Source organism: Anguilla rostrata, chromosome 13, assembly GCF_018555375.3.
Source record: "Anguilla rostrata isolate EN2019 chromosome 13, ASM1855537v3, whole genome shotgun sequence".
Taxonomy (NCBI): domain Eukaryota; kingdom Metazoa; phylum Chordata; class Actinopteri; order Anguilliformes; family Anguillidae; genus Anguilla; species Anguilla rostrata.
The window spans coordinates 39,235,460-39,251,949 of record NC_057945.1 but is presented as its reverse complement, the minus strand read 5'-3'; the positions used below and the strand labels follow the sequence as shown (position 1 = coordinate 39,251,949).

The 16,490-nt window shown below is 43.7% G+C and overlaps 2 protein-coding genes across 5 annotated transcripts; both read left to right on the top strand.

Annotated features, from left to right (window-relative positions):
- Positions 1–1,817: 1,817 nt before the first annotated feature.
- Positions 1,818–4,085, top strand: tshba (thyroid stimulating hormone subunit beta a). Its single transcript, XM_064306086.1, has 3 exons — positions 1,818–1,931; positions 2,423–2,624; positions 3,300–4,085. Exons 2-3 carry the CDS (start codon positions 2,463–2,465, stop codon positions 3,579–3,581), a joined length of 444 nt encoding a protein of 147 aa, XP_064162156.1. The 5' UTR covers positions 1,818–1,931; positions 2,423–2,462; the 3' UTR covers positions 3,582–4,085.
- A 150-nt stretch (positions 4,086–4,235) lies between these two features.
- On the top strand, positions 4,236–16,454 carry slc25a55a (solute carrier family 25 member 55a). Of its 4 annotated transcripts, none has more exons than XM_064306082.1 (10): positions 4,236–4,543; positions 7,798–7,883; positions 8,203–8,328; positions 9,673–9,728; positions 11,415–11,505; positions 12,009–12,127; positions 13,110–13,317; positions 13,754–13,908; positions 14,240–14,315; positions 14,597–16,454. In XM_064306082.1, exons 2-10 carry the CDS (start codon positions 7,864–7,866, stop codon positions 14,763–14,765), a joined length of 1,020 nt encoding a protein of 339 aa, XP_064162152.1. In that variant the 5' UTR covers positions 4,236–4,543; positions 7,798–7,863; the 3' UTR covers positions 14,766–16,454. The 4 variants fall into 4 exon arrangements, with proteins under 4 accessions (XP_064162152.1, XP_064162151.1, XP_064162153.1 ...); XM_064306081.1 differs by lacking the exon at positions 4,236–4,543 and adding an exon at positions 4,697–6,827; XM_064306083.1 differs by lacking the exon at positions 4,236–4,543 and adding an exon at positions 4,697–6,893 and having other exon boundaries at positions 13,113–13,317.
- The last annotated feature ends 36 nt before the right edge of the window (positions 16,455–16,490 follow it).

The window sequence follows — 16,490 nt, the reverse complement described above, 5'->3', positions numbered from 1 at the left end:
GATCACATCGGCTTATTTTCCAAGAGCGATGTTTATTATAATTTCAACTGGTCATAGCGGCTGGTACATATGGCTTGCTTTACACAGTACACCTGGATTACCTGATAACTGTCCACCTGTGACAGTTATAAATTACGTACAGAAAAACTATACATTATTTTACAATGATGTCCTACCTGCATAAATACATTTTGGCATTTGCAAGATCCATTTAAAGATACATTTCAAAACAGCATATTCTTATTGTAAGTTTAATTATCGTTTAAATATTGTAAATTTAATTGTGCATTTTGCACTTGTTTATAGCACTTATATGTGCAATGCTGAAGCCAAACATTTTTGATTCAGACCACAAAAACTAATAAACTGTTAATTACTCATTAAAAAGAAGAACACAGGTTTTCAGTTTAAAGCCACATATAGTATTCAGTTTGTTTCACCCACACTAAAGGAAAGGTAAATGACCCTTCGGCACTTGGACTGTACATTGAGGGAATTGCACATTTTTACTGCTTATCAAAGGGGACAGAAATTCATGTTCCCCATAAAATGAATATTGATTCACATTAAAATGTTCCACCTGGCTCCAGGTAAAAGCAGGTACAGCAAAAATATGCCTCATACAGGACTGAAGGAAACAAGTGTTCCTGAAATCCGCTTCTTCATAGACGTTTTAACCCTGAATATTCCACATAGTGTGCTAGGACATAGGGGAAGACGAACAAAGATAATTAGACTGACCAAAATCATAATCTGGGGGGTGGGAGGGGAGGGGAGGGGGGGGGGGGGGGTAGTTCCTAATTCAGTTGACCACAAACCGATGGAAAAACATCAGAACCTACGCGCTCAAGCTGGGTCATCATGGGCTGATTGGTGTCATTGGTGCTTATATACAACGCTGTTAGCTTAGCACACACCCTGATGCCACGGGAGGATCCCTGTGATCCATTTATCATTTATATAGCCCTGAGGAAATTCAGGTTAAATGCTGTTTTCGGAAGAGCACCCTATCTTGGAATGTGTATGTTTATGTGTGTGTATGCCTGTGAGTGCGTGTGAGTGTTTATATATTTGTGTGCATGCGTGTGTGTGTGTGTGTATTTATGTGTGTGAATGTGTCTGTGATTATGTGCGTGTGTTTATGCAGGTGTGTGGCCGGATGCACGTGAGTTGGTGCGTGCGAGTGAGTGTGTGTCTGTGGATGAACAGCTTCAATAAGTGGACTTTGATGTGTCCTACAAAGACAGGACATCCAAGGAACTTTTTTTAAAAGCAATATTGCGATGCATAATGCATTTTTTATAAGTTTGTAAAGATAATGCAATATATCACCATACGCAGTATTCTGGATCACAAGTTCTGTTTATGGACAGCAGTAATTTCATGACTTGTGAGTGACATATTTACATAAAAGAAATTAAAAAGACTTCGCTAGTTGTACTCACTGATTCATAAGTATATTTTGAAATATGGATGGCATCCACTCCCCATTTATATAAAATTCTGCTTTAGTTGAAGTCTCTGTTAGATCTCCACATCACAAATCTACACAAAAATGACCAGAATCGCATATTTTCGAAAAGGTTTGATATTAATTACTTCTCCTATAATAAGCTGTGCTAAACTAGTATTTCCCAATAAATTCCTCTTCATAAACCATTGGAAGACGGCACCCAGATATATTCCTGTTCATTTTTATTTACAGCCCAAATCAAAACCGTCAGCAAGGACTGCAGTTTTTGTATCTTACTTATAGCAATGCTGCAAGGTGACCAGCAGGGTGCACTAGAGAGCTCAGCTGATCGTCTTTGCTTGTGATTGGAGAGAAGAGGCACACTGTGTGGATCGGGCTGCATATAAAAAGAGTGTGAGGCGGTGGGTTCCTCTGGGCGACACTCGGAGGAAATTCTACACAGTCTAAAGAACACCAGGTGAGCGAGGGCCTTGTTTCATACACTGGACCGAAGGTTTGAAAATACCTGCTGCTGCTGCTGCTTTCTGTGTACCAAGGCCCATGACTTTGGTTAACCTCCGCAATTCGTTCTTGCAATGTTTCGGAAATTCGAAAGACTTTGAACCACATTAATTGAGGCAAGAGTAGATTTAGGAATTTTTGTATTTGACCAGTAATCAGAATAAGAATAAGAAAGTTGAATAGTTGCAATGCCTCAACTTAAACATAAAAAACAAGTGAATTTTGACTCATGAATTAATTTCTGAAATTCTTCCAAATATCTTTTCAAATTTCTAAATGTTGATCAGTTTTAAACATTCACCATTATAATTTGTTATAATACAGAAACTTTAAACAGTAAAAATCACACAGAAATAGGTTTATTTGGCTCAACTTTTTTTGCACGCATCAAGCCAAAAAATCGTCGATTGAAAAATGTAAGACGTATTTATTTTGTTTTCGGTGCAGTGAACGAAGCAAGCATCCACCAAACCTCCAGCCCTCCAAGATGAGAGTGGTCCTGTTGGCCAGCGGCGTCCTCTGCCTGTTAGCAGGACAGGTTCTCTCCATCTGCAGTCCTGTGGACTACACGCTGTACGTGGAGAAACCAGAGTGTGACTTCTGCGTGGCCATCAACACCACCATCTGCATGGGCTTCTGCTATTCCCTGGTGAGAGCCTCCAGTCTGCGGGCCAGGCTGCTCTGGCATCAGCACGTTTCAGTAGTATACCTGAGTCACCACCTCATGAGTGCGCTCTCCTTATTTTCGCCATTTCACTGTGTTACACCGGCCAATTTACAGACCCACCGATTTTATTTTTTGTCACACATCACCTCTGAAGAGATTTAACAAATGACTCTGTCTCTAATGTTCAGAGCTTTTCTCTTTTATAGCATTTCTTCCTTTTGACAGGACCTAAAAATGTGTGTAAATGTGATGTAATGTAATGTATTGTAATGTAGCGTTATGTAATGTTATGAAATGTGATGCAATATGTTGTATTGTAATGTAATCAAACGTAACATAACGTAAAGTAATGTATTCCAATGTAATGTAACGTAACGAAAACAAAACGTAACGAAATGAAACATAACGAAAAGTAACAAAACGTAACGAAATGAAACATAACGAAAAGTAACAAAACGTAACGTAATGAAACGTAATGAAACGTAACATAACGTATTGTGATGTAATGTAATGTAACGTAACGTAATGTATTGTAATATAACATAACGTAATGTAGCGTATTGTGATGTAATGTAATGTAACGTAGCGTAATGTATTGTAATATAACGTAACGTAATGTAGCGCATTGTGATGTAATGTATTGATTCCCGCTGGCAGGACCCCAATGTGGTGGGCCCAGCGGTGAAGCGCCTGGTGGTCCAGCGGGGGTGCACGTACCAGGCGGTGGAGTACCGGACGGCGGAGCTCCCGGGGTGCCCCCCGCACGTGGACCCCCGCTTCTCGTACCCCGTGGCCCTCCACTGCACCTGCCGGGCCTGCGATCCGGCGCGGGACGAGTGCACGCACAGGGCCAGCGCCGACGGGGACCGCTGCTCCAAGCCCCTCCTCCTGCACATGCACGCCTACCCGGGACAGAGCAACTACATCCAGACCCTCTGAGACCCACGGGCCTGGAGCTCAGACCCTCCTGCTGGGCCGGCTGGTCCTGTTTAACCTCCCCCTCCTCCCTCCTGCAGCCCGGCTGGTCCTGTTTAACCTCCTCTTCCTCCCACCGGCCAGCCCGGCTGGTCCTGTTTAACCTTACCCTCCTCCCTGCTGCTGGACCCGCTTAACCTCCTCTTCCTCCGTCCTGCTGGTCCTGTGTAACCTCCCCCTCCTCCCTGTCCTGCTTAACCTCCTCTTCCTCTGGGCAGTCAGCTACCTGTAATTGTTGTGCTAGTTGGTAAGGCAATGCAAGTTCATTTGTATAGCAAATTTAATTCAAAATGCAATTCAGTGCAAGTTCAATTCAAGTGCTTTACATAAGACATTATAATAAAAGAACAGAAAAAACTGGCATAAAAAGCTAAATATTACTTTGCATAAACTTGATCTATGTGCATAGGGGTACAAATATGTTTTTTATTCATTTGTTTCTAAATAAAATGTCTATTTGGCTACAAAGTACATATAATTATTGTTATATAGTTATATATTTATATTTACATAATATTCTCTATCCTACCCTTGCCTGAAATATTTGTTTCCCACTCTTTCTGTAAATGTATTTTGTGTGTGAGGACCCCACGGTGTTGGTGTGTATTCCATATCTGGTCTGCATAAATACAGCAGAGATCAACCGGGCCTTGCTTGTCTCACATGCTATCCGGGACTCGATAGCATCACACGGTTCCTGCAGATTTTTCGGCCAGACGTTCAATTCTGCGTTCGTCCCGTTCCACCTCCTCCCAAAAAATTGCTCTATTGGATTGAGCAGACGTGTTCAGAAAGGGAATGAAACAAAGGATGATAGAAGAGAAGACGGCTGTCGCGTGACCCAGTTGGGCACAGCTAATCTGACGGGAATGCTCCCTGACCTGCCTTTCTGTTCCTGCACTCTGAAATACTGCCTTTCTTCAGAGGTGACTGCCTTTGTTTATGCCATTTGAAATATTGATATTCACTGAAAGAAAGATAGCTTCCTTTTTTTTTTGTTTGTTACTTTCAGTGCTAACTGTAGAAATGTCAAAACTGGACCAGCTGTGTGTTTGACTGAAACACCACAGCATGTCCCAGCACATCTGGGGAATGACCACATTAGAAATGTAAAAGCAATGCAATATCTTCAGCCAGTAATATAAATATGCAGTAATACAGGTCACATGATATCTCACTGGTTGACATAACAGAGGATGAGGAAAAAGAAAAAAGAAACACCACACTATATTGCAGAATTTATTACGAAGTGACAAGCTGTGCCCAACCTTGCAGTCAAACTCTCCAAAACCAAAATATAAACAGGAGATCCTGAATGGATTTAAGCTTTACAGTAGGCTCCACCTAGCCCTTGATTGATTTATTGACTTCTGCTAGGCCTGAATGCTCTGCAAAATTGTGAATACTATCAGGGAAACCCCTCTGACTTAGCCCAGGCTGCGTTTGGATACAAATTCCAAACATGGCTACATCTGCAGTTGAGTCAAATAACCCACCTGGCAAATTGCCTCACATAACCCAGAAAAAAATGTACAAACTGGATTTTAGAAACTCTGCCCGAGGACATAGCAGCGTTTTCATAACGCATGTCTTTAAGTAAGCCACAAACCCTATGGAAGTATTCACTGTTGCCGTCTGAACATGCCCCTAGCAACACAGTCATTTTATTTGGGGCTGGCTGTACAGTACCAGCTCTTCACAGCAGGTTACCGTAGTTGGGTAGTTTTTTTTTTTTTGTTTTTTTTTCCCATTGTAATTTGAATCATAAATTATTGCTATTGTTATTACAGTTCCAAATTAATTACTTGTCCCGCCGACTTCATTACATTGCCACTTCATATCACATTTGACTTTCACATTTGTGATTTTTACCACTTTATCCAGGAGAGAATATAGTCTAATTCTGTGTTTACTACAGTAATTTGTGATGATTTTTAGTGCAATACTGTACCATGGGAAGCGGGTTACTATTATTTTCTGAGTTCCTCTACAACGAGGACTTGTCGACAAGTGATCGGTTTTTTTTCTCTCGGTTTACAAGAAGACTGAAACTATCCCCAGTCTCATTCTAGATCACGCCTGAAGTAGGCTACATTTTCACACTTATATTTACTTTTCCATTTTAATTTTGCAGGTGCAAGGGGTTGCATGACAATTGCCATTGTCTGGCTGATCTTTGCCTAACTGAGGATATTGAATACAGGGACTAGATTTGGTGGGAAAACAGGGTATGGCAAATTAACATGTTTTACACTCAAAAGGAAATGGCACTCACGATCGCAAAGGGGGTGGTGGGCATGCAGAGGGTAGGAGGGGCCAGGCGGTGCCTAGGAAACAGCCTCTACTGCGCACGTCGAGGGCAAAAGTGCTCGAATTGAATTCAATATTGAAACCCAAGCTTATTTACCTACTAGTCTCATATTCCCCTTTCATTTTAATATGAGCTCCAATGTTTTGCCCTCGGCATGCACAGCACGGGCTTACTTCCGGGACTTCACAAGTTTAGATCAGCCGAAGTCGCGCCTCCCTGTCTAGTTCATGTCTGCGGTGGGGGTAGCTGGGGTGTGGGGTAACAGGTTTTGCAGTGAGCACTGGTAGTGACAGGGGGCCGTGACTTGTTCTGAGGTTAAACAAATAAGAAACAATATATACATTTGCTAGAACCTTTGAGTGAAACGGAGTCATATGTCGGCTACACTTGTATATCTTATTTATTAAATGCAACTGTTCTTATCATAAATTGAACCACTGTCAAACATTCCTAAATACAATAAATCTACTATTCTTGCGATGGCACGTAGCCTATACAGGCTTAAAGGCGTCACTTGACCAAAATAGGCTGCCCTAGGCAACCGCAAAACCGCCTCCGTTTTAGTGTGAACAGACACAACCTTCTGTTCTGAAACTATTTTTTAATTTAAAGTAAATAACAATGAAATGACTTAAGTTGCAGCTGCACAAATTATAATAGTCGTTTCTTTCTGAGCTTCATGACTCATCGCAAGTAACGGATATCTGACACCATGAGTCTAGTTAAACATTCATTCATTCAAGGGGTAAAAAAAGTACCCAGTCATTGGCTAAAGAAACGTCAGTATGCAAAATAGGGCGCCATGATTGGATGCACTTGGAGTCCTTGTGAAATTTGGTCCCACCTTCTGAAATATAGGTTAGTGAACGGAATTTTCCAGTAAAACGTGGAAGTTGAAGGCAAGTGGGCGTCGTTCGCAGTAGCTATAATCCGTTATATATTGTATTTATTAATTCCTGATTCAGGTAAGTGTTATAAATCTCATAAAATTAAAATAAAGTTCGTTTTGGATTAGTATTCAGCGTTAGGAAGGGAAGATGGTTGTGTGTTTGCACCTATCGAATGATGGTCGGAAGGTTTCTTCGCGATGCTGACTGCTGTTGCCAGATACGGCCTGCATCTCCAATGTGTACTGTAGCTGTCTTGCTGTAATGTGGGCTAGTTCCTATTATTATAAATATTGTGATTTTTCGTTGTTGGTAAGATATTGTGTCACAGTTCTAAGTCCATCAAAGATAAGTGTTACAGTTGCAAAATCTTTAAATTTATCTTGGTGGCTACAAATCTGAGAGCAGTCTGGCTAACTCATTTTATGTGTTTGGCTGCTGGTCATCGCAATGACGGTAGAGTGAACATTATGACTCAGAAGAATGACTTCTGTTAATTTTTTTTTTTTCCAGACGATTCCATTTTATTTATTTTTTGATAACTGGCCAAATTATAGGCTATAAGAATTTGGCCAAACCTGCCAAATTCTAACCAAATCTTTGAACGATTTTTCTGAACTGCGTCGGAACTTGCGATCAGGGTGTGGATAAACGACGTACCATAGTTTCACATCAAAGAGTAACGATACCCAGATATGTGCTTGTGATCATAAGGATAAAGATAACGCTTTTTTTTGAGGGGAAGTACGGCACATAAGAAAAAGGAAACGCGCGTTGCGTTTTTATGCGCCATTTTGTGTGATATGGCTGGATAGATTTCTTGAATACTCGTAAAACCGAATTCTCTATATTGGTGTGGCTTACAGTGCAAAAAAATTGCCAAAAAAGGGTTGTGTAAGTTCTAGATTGCTTTCGGTCAAGGCTGGACAGCAGACGGCTGTGCTACGGAATTTAGCTAATCGTGCCACCCTTTTACCCACAGTGACTCCGCCTACCAGAACAATTTCTCATCTGTTCTACTAATCTGACATCTGTCCATAAAGAAATCATGTCACAGCAGCAGATCAGGTATGCATACTCGGATTTTTCTTAGTCGAACGATGTTCTTTTGATGTTTCTTTTATTGCTTTAATTTGTAGTGGAATTAATCGTACATTACTTGTAAAGTGAAGTAAATTTTGTGACGTGGACCCTTTTGGTATGTTTCAAAAATTTGTCAAAGTTCCCGTTGTTTATGGTCCAATCGGTGCACACGCACAGGACGCCAAAATTATGTTTTAGACTTGCCATTTTTGTAAAAAAATAAATAAAAATAAAATAAAAAAATGCACACGAAGAGGCCAAATGACATAATAGCATTAATATGTCAATTATGTTAATTTTCCAGCCTCCCTGCTAAACTCATTAATGGCGGCATTGCTGGGATTGTGGGTGTGACCTGCGTGTTCCCCATTGACTTGGCCAAAACCCGGCTTCAGAACCAGAGGCAGGGCCAACAGGTCTACAAGAGCATGTAAGTGTTCGACGTCACTGTGTCTCTCTGGCATTAAATACCCCGCGTGGAACCCCCCACGGGTGGTCTGCTCCTTTCGCTAACCCTGAATCTTTTAGGTGAAAGCAAGGATTGCTCAGGAAGATAATTATTACTGCAATGAAACGCCTTACAGTGTGTGGAAGTAGGATTAGGTGTCCTTTATCTGTGTTTTTATTTTTCTTGAAATTTTGTGAATGTCTATGTTTAAATGTATGTTTTGTTCCTTTTTGATATTTTAAAGGAATAATGTTTTAAAAATGTAGAATGTAAAAAACCAAATAAAGATTTTACAGTGATCAGGAGAGGCACGGAGAGATGCTGGAATGGCTGGATTCTGCTGAGTTTTCCCATAACGATAAAGACTTTAGCATGCCTTTCGTTTCAGGGCATCTATGAGGCTTTGGTCACGTGGGCTAGTGCTTTGTACTGAAGCCAAGCTTGAAGCAACGCTTTGTTTTTTGGGCGTGTCTCTCATTTGCCAGGCAAATATCAATGTGGGGGAAAAGTTGTGTAAGTCGCTCTGGATAAGAGCGCCTGCTAAATGCCTGCAATGTAATGGAAAATTTCAACGCCGCACAGCTACAGTTTGCAAAGCTGTAGTTTGCACAGAACACCCAGTCCTAAAAAGTAGGTCACCAAATATTTAGGGAGGGTGCTCTCCTCTTCCTTTTGTTTCAATGTGTGGACTGGCGTTGAACTTTTATTAACGCTAGCCTTAACTTCAAAGCAAACCAGAGGCAGATCTCCATTAAAAAAACAACAGCTTTCAGGATGACTGAAGTCCCATGTGAATGTGCTGGTGGTGTTAGTATCTACTGAGCTGCCCTGTTCGTCCCCCTTGGTGTGAGTAGTATGTGTGGAATGTATGGGGGGTGAAGGGGGGACTGTATGTCCTGGCATGCACACATTCAGCTTCCAAGGTTAAATCCCCTTTTTAAATACCCCCCTGACCGGGTCTGTGCTTGGAAACGGCCTTGCTTGTGGATACAGTAGGGATTAGACTGTCCTCCGCTGGGACACTAGTTCAGCCTGCAGACGCATTCCTTCTGTGCGCGTGAGGGTTCGAAAATAGCTGCCGCTGCTGCAGCTGCTTTGTCCGTGACTCAGCAGGTCCAACAAAGACCAGAACGGTCACCGTTACCCGGGGGAGTGGCCCTCGCGTGGTTTCACGTTGACGTGACGTCGGGAGTAAAACTGAATTGTGGGGCCAGTGAACCCCTCACTCACCCTTCTGCCATTTAGAAAAAGATTGTGCTTCAAATTTATGAAAAATGAAAAAAAAGTGCGACTTAGCAACCCCTCCTTTTCCCCCTCGTTCTTCAGGGTGGACTGCCTCATCAGGACAGTGCGTTCTGAGGGATACTTCGGAATGTATAGAGGTAAGAAAGTTCCGTTACTACCCTTTGCAAAGGCAGCAAAAAAAGGTCTCTTACATTATCTGTATTAATCTGCTTTGAAGCTCACATGTATTTAGAAACTGCAAACTGAGACTGTGTTGCGTGTATGATGATGTATCTGTATTCACTGTCTTAGAAATGTATTTGAAGCTGAACAGTTTTTGCTGAACCATGAGAGAAGGTTGTGATGAGGCATCGATCACGTGAGAATCTTTTAACGGGTCACCTTCTGTGAGTAGGTACTTGTGTACCACAAACAATGTGGGAACTGTGTAACTAATCAGTGCCACTGGCAGGTGATAGTGTTCAGGTGCCTGCAAGTGATATAGTGTTTAGGTATCTGCAGGTGATATAGTGTTCAGGTGCCTGCAGGTGATATAGTGTTTAGGTATCTGCAGGTGATATAGTGTTCAGGTGCCTGCAGGTGATATAGTGTTCAGGTGCCTGCAGGTGATATAGTGTTCAGGTACCTGCAGGTGATATAGTGTTCAGGTACCTGCAGGTGATAGTGTTCAGGTGCCTGCAGGTGATATAGTGTTCAGGTGCCTGCAGGTGATATAGTGTTCAGGTGCCTGCAGGTGATATAGTGTTCAGGTGCCTGCAGTGTTCAGGTTCCTGTGTGTAGGCTGGGTGAGGAATGCTGTTGTTTGCATCTGTGTTTTTCATGTTGCAGACGTGCGTCCCCGGTGGATTTTGAAGGCTAGCCGATAAGGCGCAGCCACGCTGGAGGCAAAGTCCTTACATGGTTCTTACTACACTACCGCTCTATTACAATTAGGCACCAACTGTTGATGTCATATCTTTTTTGTTTGTTTTGTTTGTTTTTTGTTTTCAGTTTTTGCTCTTCGACCTCTCCATAGCCAAAGACCAGTTGTATTTCCTCTGTGTCCACTAACACTTCTGATGTAACTGATCTGTTGTGAGTTCTTTTGGATGTAATTTCTCATTTCTGTGTTCCTTACACTGTTTAACACACCTTAAATTCTGAGGAGAGAGGGTCACTCTCACTAATTTGTTTCCATGTGGCATATTCTGGTTTCTCCAGATCAGTAGTAATCAACCCTGCTCCTGGAGATCTACCGTCCTGTAGGTTTTCACTCCCAACAGCTACAGACCTTTCAGAGCTGCTAAATAGCAGAATCATGTGTGTGTTGTTAGGGTTGAGATGAAAACCTACAGGACAGTAGACCTCCCACAACAAGGTTGGTAGGCGCTGCTCTAAATTGGTCTGCTTGACTGCATCTTTCCCATCTCTGTGTTCTTCCTAATCTCTGTTTACCCTGCTCATCTCCTCCTCCTGTCTTTTTAGATGTTTAATTTTTTTTTTATAAAATTGTTTTTGCTTGATTTTCCTTTGTCATGTGATGATGTCATGTGACACGTATGAAATCCCCCTCCATGATCACGCCAGCACGGAACACGCGATCCCGCCGTGGGTCCGCTGAACTCCGTTGTTGAGATGTCGTACTGTAGATAAAAAAAGTATTCGTCTTTGTCCAAAAACGTACATTTTTTTATTTTTTGTTTGGTTTGATGGTGGCGGGGAATGTAGTTTTAAAAAAAAAATGTTATTTGTTATTTTTTTTTATAGTGTCTTTGCAAGCTGTGTATTTTAATAAAGTTTCGCCGTGTTTCGGGGCGTCGGCTGATTCTGAGTCTTCTTTTTAGGCGCGGCGGTGAACCTGACATTGGTCACCCCTGAGAAGGCCATCAAACTAGCCGCTAACGACCTCTTCCGCCACCATCTCGGCCGATCCGGGTGAGTTATTGTACGGGAGAGACGAGGACGTTCCGCGCAGGGTCTGACGCGTGAATGCCATTGTTAACGCGTCATAAGCACCTGTCCGCGTCGTAAGCATTACTTAAGCCCTTATGATGTCTTATGTCAAACCACATAGATTTTTTTATAGGGTGCGGTATTTCACCGTCTATGAGTGAAAACAGGGATAAAAAAAGCAAACCAGAATGACCTGCTAATTGTGCGTCACACAAAGGAGTTTTCTTGGCCTTTGGCTTGCTTTGTGTGGGCATGGGATCGGATGTATTGGGAATCGTATATGCATGATATAAATACATTTAGATTTGATTTTTAAAATATATATGACAATCTATTATCAATTGGAATAAATATAAACGTTTAAGTAGTTTTATAAAGGCGTGACAAGGCGTTTATTTAGTCTCATGTTCTGTCCATTCTATAAAACCCCAGAGGTGTTTAAGTGCACACTGGGGTCCCGTTGACGTTTTAAATGTGTCCTGCAGGAAGGGGCTGACGGTGTATAAGGAGATGTTGGCGGGGTGTGGCGCGGGCATGTGTCAGGTCGTCATCACCACACCCATGGAGATGCTGAAGATCCAGCTGCAGGACGCCGGGAGGCTCGGTGAGAGAGTGCCGCGAGCCGCACGTCGGCCTGCTCCCAGTTCCGCTGTCATCATTTGGACGGATCGATCGCTTTATTGGATACAAGGCTAAGCAGGCATAGCTGTGTGCTGTCTCACGTAGGATCTGCGTATTGACATCATTACCCGTTATTAGCCTGCTGGCTAAAGCACTGCATGCTAAGTAGTTAGCCTGCTGGCTAAAGCACTGCATGCTAAGTAGTTAGCCTGCTGGCTAAAGCACTGCATGCTAAGTAGTTAGCCTGCTTGCTAAAGGGAGTGAGCATTTAAATAGCTACTCCCTTAGCCAGATAGCCAGCGACCCCATGTCGGATCTGCACCAGTTCTGGCCCGGCAGTGCTGACTTCATTCAGCTACAAAGTGCAACATTTTCACGATATGAATTGAACAAAATTTAACGTGACTTTATCACCTGGCAAATACACAGCTAGCTAGCTTGCTAGCCAACTTTTGAGTCAGCTACAGATCCTTGTTAGCCACCTTCATTGCTAAGAAAGCTACATACAAGGCTACTAAGTTAACTGACATACCAGTAACCTGTACCCATGCACGTGCAAAAAATGTACACAATCATGTGATAGCCTCGTATCCAATAAGGAGTCCATACGTCCAGATGACACCTTAGACTGCGTTGTTGCTGTTCTTGTTTGTGTTAGTGTTAATCAGTTTAACCTTCAGGGCCCAAGTTGAACTATGCGGTTGTTCCCTGCACTCGGAACGGTACTGCCCTCTAGGGTTTTCAACATACTTGTTCCTGGTTGTGGTTATACACTTTTTTGTACGTCGCTCTGGATAAGAGCGTCTGCCAAATGCCTGTAATGTAATGTAATGTAATGAACCCAGAAACAGATTGATGTAGGTTTTGCCGGTCCACTGTATTTTGTAATTGTACTGCTATTCCAGTGCTGTTTTCTCCCCATTCAGACCTTTTTTAACGATTGTATTCGTTTTCTTTTAACCCAGCAGCCAGTCAGAATCAGCAGAGGACGCCGGCGGTGGTGGCCTCTTCCAAACTGGGCGCGGGGAACGCCGTGCTCCGCAGGTCCTACAACGTGGGGCTGGCGCCGCCGCCGACAGTGGGGGCGGAGTCAGCGACGCAGATCGCCCGCCAGCTGCTGCGTGCCCAGGGCGTGTCGGGCCTGTACCGGGGCCTGGGGGCCACGCTCATGAGGTGAGCGCGTCTGATGTGTGTGTGTGGGTGTGCTTACGTGTGTGTGTGTGTGCGTGTGTGTGTGCGTGTGTGTGTGTGTGTGTCTGTGTGCGCGTGTGTGTGTCTGTGTCTGTGTGTGTATGTGTGTGTGTGTGTGTGTGTGTGTGTGTGGGTGTGCTTACGTGTGTGTGTGTGTGTGTGTGTGTGTGCGCGTGTGTATGCCTGTGTGTGAGTGTGTGTGTGTGTGTGCGTGTGTAAGAGTGCCTGGAGAACTGGGCTGCTGTACCCTTGAGCAAGGTTCTCAACCTGAATTTATTTAGTAAATATCAAAATAAACGCTGTGGATGCAAGAGGTTTAGATGGGCGCCGGGACGTGAGACTGTGCGCTAGCTCTTACGTGCGCTGATGTGCGCTAACATGCCAATGCTAACGCGCGCCAACCTGTCTGATTCTCCAGAGACATCCCGTTCTCCGTCGTGTATTTCCCGCTCTTCGCCAACCTGAACACCCTGGGTAAGGACGCTCCGGAAGGCTCCGCCCCCTTCTACTGGTCCTTCCTGTCCGGCTGCGCCGCGGGATCCATCGCCGCCATCGCCGTCAACCCCTGCGACGGTGAGCCTCCGAGACGCCGCTAGAACGTCTCCTATTGGCCCTCGGGCGGCTGGTAGGAAGCGGAGCTGGGAGGTCCAGGGGTCAGAAAGTAAAAGTCCCGCCGTGTGTTTCTTCCACCCATGAAGTCTGATCCAGCTGGTTTCACTCATTAGTTCTGCTTCCTGTCTGAAGAATTGTGCTAATTAGCAAATATGGGTGTTTGGATTAAAATACTGGGGGCTGTACTTTTAATTTCTGAACCCGGGTTTTCCAGCTCTGGTCAGAAAGCATGGTTCTGGATTTTCCAGCTGTGGTAAGAAGACCTGACCCGTAAATGTGTTCTTCCCCACAGTGATAAAGACCAGGCTGCAGTCTCTGAGCAAAGGAGCCAATGAGGAGAGCTACAGTGGCATCGTAGACTGCTTCAGGTACGTCACTGTAGTGCCGTGGTTGGGGGACTGGGCTTGCAGCTGTACGTTCGTAAGCTTGATTCCTGCGTATTGAGTAAGAGACGGAGTGTTGACACGAAGCCTAGAGCATGCAGTGGGCTGCCTGTTTCGTCATACTTGTTCCTGGTTATGGTTATACACTTTGTTGTACGTCGCTCTGGATAAGAGCGTCTGCCAAATGCCTGTAATGTAATGTAATGTAATGTTGCTAACGCTAGCCAGTTTGCTGGGCGTGTCGCTGACGCTCGCTCTCCCTGCAGAAAGATCCTGCGGAGGGAGGGGCCGGCCGCCTTCCTGAAGGGGGCGGGGTGCCGAGCCCTGGTCATCGCCCCGCTCTTCGGCATCGCCCAGGTCATGTACTTCGTGGGCGCGGGAGAATTCATCCTGGACCACAACCCCTTCCGCCTCTGCTCCCGCAGCGTGGTTTAAGGGCCCGCGGCCTGCGCTCGAGGCCCAGAGGCTGCGGGTTCCAGCCCCGGCGGGGGGGCACAGCATGGCACTTCTGTAAATACCTCCACTGTAATAATGTGAATAAGAGCATCTTCTGATGTAAAATAATGTACTCCCCATCGATCCCCACGTGTTTGTCATTTCTACACCGGGCCCTTCACTAAAAACGCCCGGAGTAGAAGACGGTGAGTCACGGTGGTGGCTACAGCTCGGCTGAACTGCCACCCTGACGCGATGGATGTGACAGAGCCGTCGCAGCTGGAGGGCTGTACACGTCAGCCATGGCCTCGCTCTCTACGTTTGACGCGTTTACGTGGGCGTGACGGCCCGTTGACTATTGCACCACAGACCTTGAGACACTGTTGAGGAGAGGTCTTCTCTAGAACATTCTTCTGAAACTTCCCCTCTGTGAGGGATACGACTCTCCATGCAGTTGTTTACGTTCACAAAAAAAAAAAAGAAAAGAAACGACCAAAAAGGGTTTTTGACTCGATTCTGTTTTGTTGGTTTCGTGATTGTGTTGTTTTTTTTTTTGTTGGTTTCGTGATTGTGTCGGTTTTTTTTTGTTGGTTTCGTGATTGTGTTGGTTTTGTGGGCGTTGTGGGAACATTGTTGATCCTACCAAAACACTGGTTTTGCCTGTTCAAAAGGACGGTATGATTTGGCACTAGTGAACTCAATCAATGTTTTGGGAGATAATTGGTGAACATTGGAATGATGCTTGAATTCTTAACACTTAACAAAAAAAAAACATTTCATGTTACTACAAAATGTGTGTGTATATATTATATATATATATATATATGTGTGTGTGTTATTTTTATCAAATATATATGTAGGTGCAAAAAAGACTAATGGACTCACTTGTATGCAGATCAGAGGTGGAAAGTTTAGCTGTTAGAAAATTAAGTCCTGCCGTGTATTTGTAACACCCATGAGTTTCGAGCCAGCTGATTTCACCCATTAGCGCCACCTCCTGGCCGAAGAATTGTGCTAATTAGCAAATCCAGGCAATTGGAACAGAGTACTGGGGAGGACTTTTTACTTTCTGCAGCTAGATTGTCCTCCTCTGATGGGGGTTACGCAGGCCAGTTGGTCTTTTGGGGATAGTGAGAGCTAAACCTTTGGGGGTAAAATGGATCAGTTTACAAGATGGTTTGGCTTTTGAAATAGGGACCAAGGTTTCTTTAGTGACTGATGTCTGTAATGTGTCCACACAATTCTTCCCTGCAATGTACAATTTCCAGTTGTGAGCGTGCTCGATTTATTCAGGCATCAAGCGATTCAGCTGCCAAGTCTAAGTTGTATTGTTTACTAGGTGCCTATAATTGGCAGCACGAGAGCTGAAGTACTACATTTTTACAAATGTGATATGAGTAAAACAGTTTAATACAATCAGAATGAAGGCTAAGTTCAAAGACAGAAATGCTTTATTATTTTTATTGGTACTGTATATTCCGGAGAATATTTCGGAAGAACTTGCTGTTACAGAAATGAGAATCTGACTGTGCTGCTTAATAGTTACTGCATTTCATACTGCGAACACAGAACATGCAGCTGAGAGACAAAACAAATTTTTTAAAATAAATATACATATATATGTGTATTTTTAAAGAACCTTATTGTCTTCATGACTTTGTACATTTTAATAAAATATTTTCGAAACAAGTTTGTCTGTTGATTTAAAAGTTAACTGCACTGATT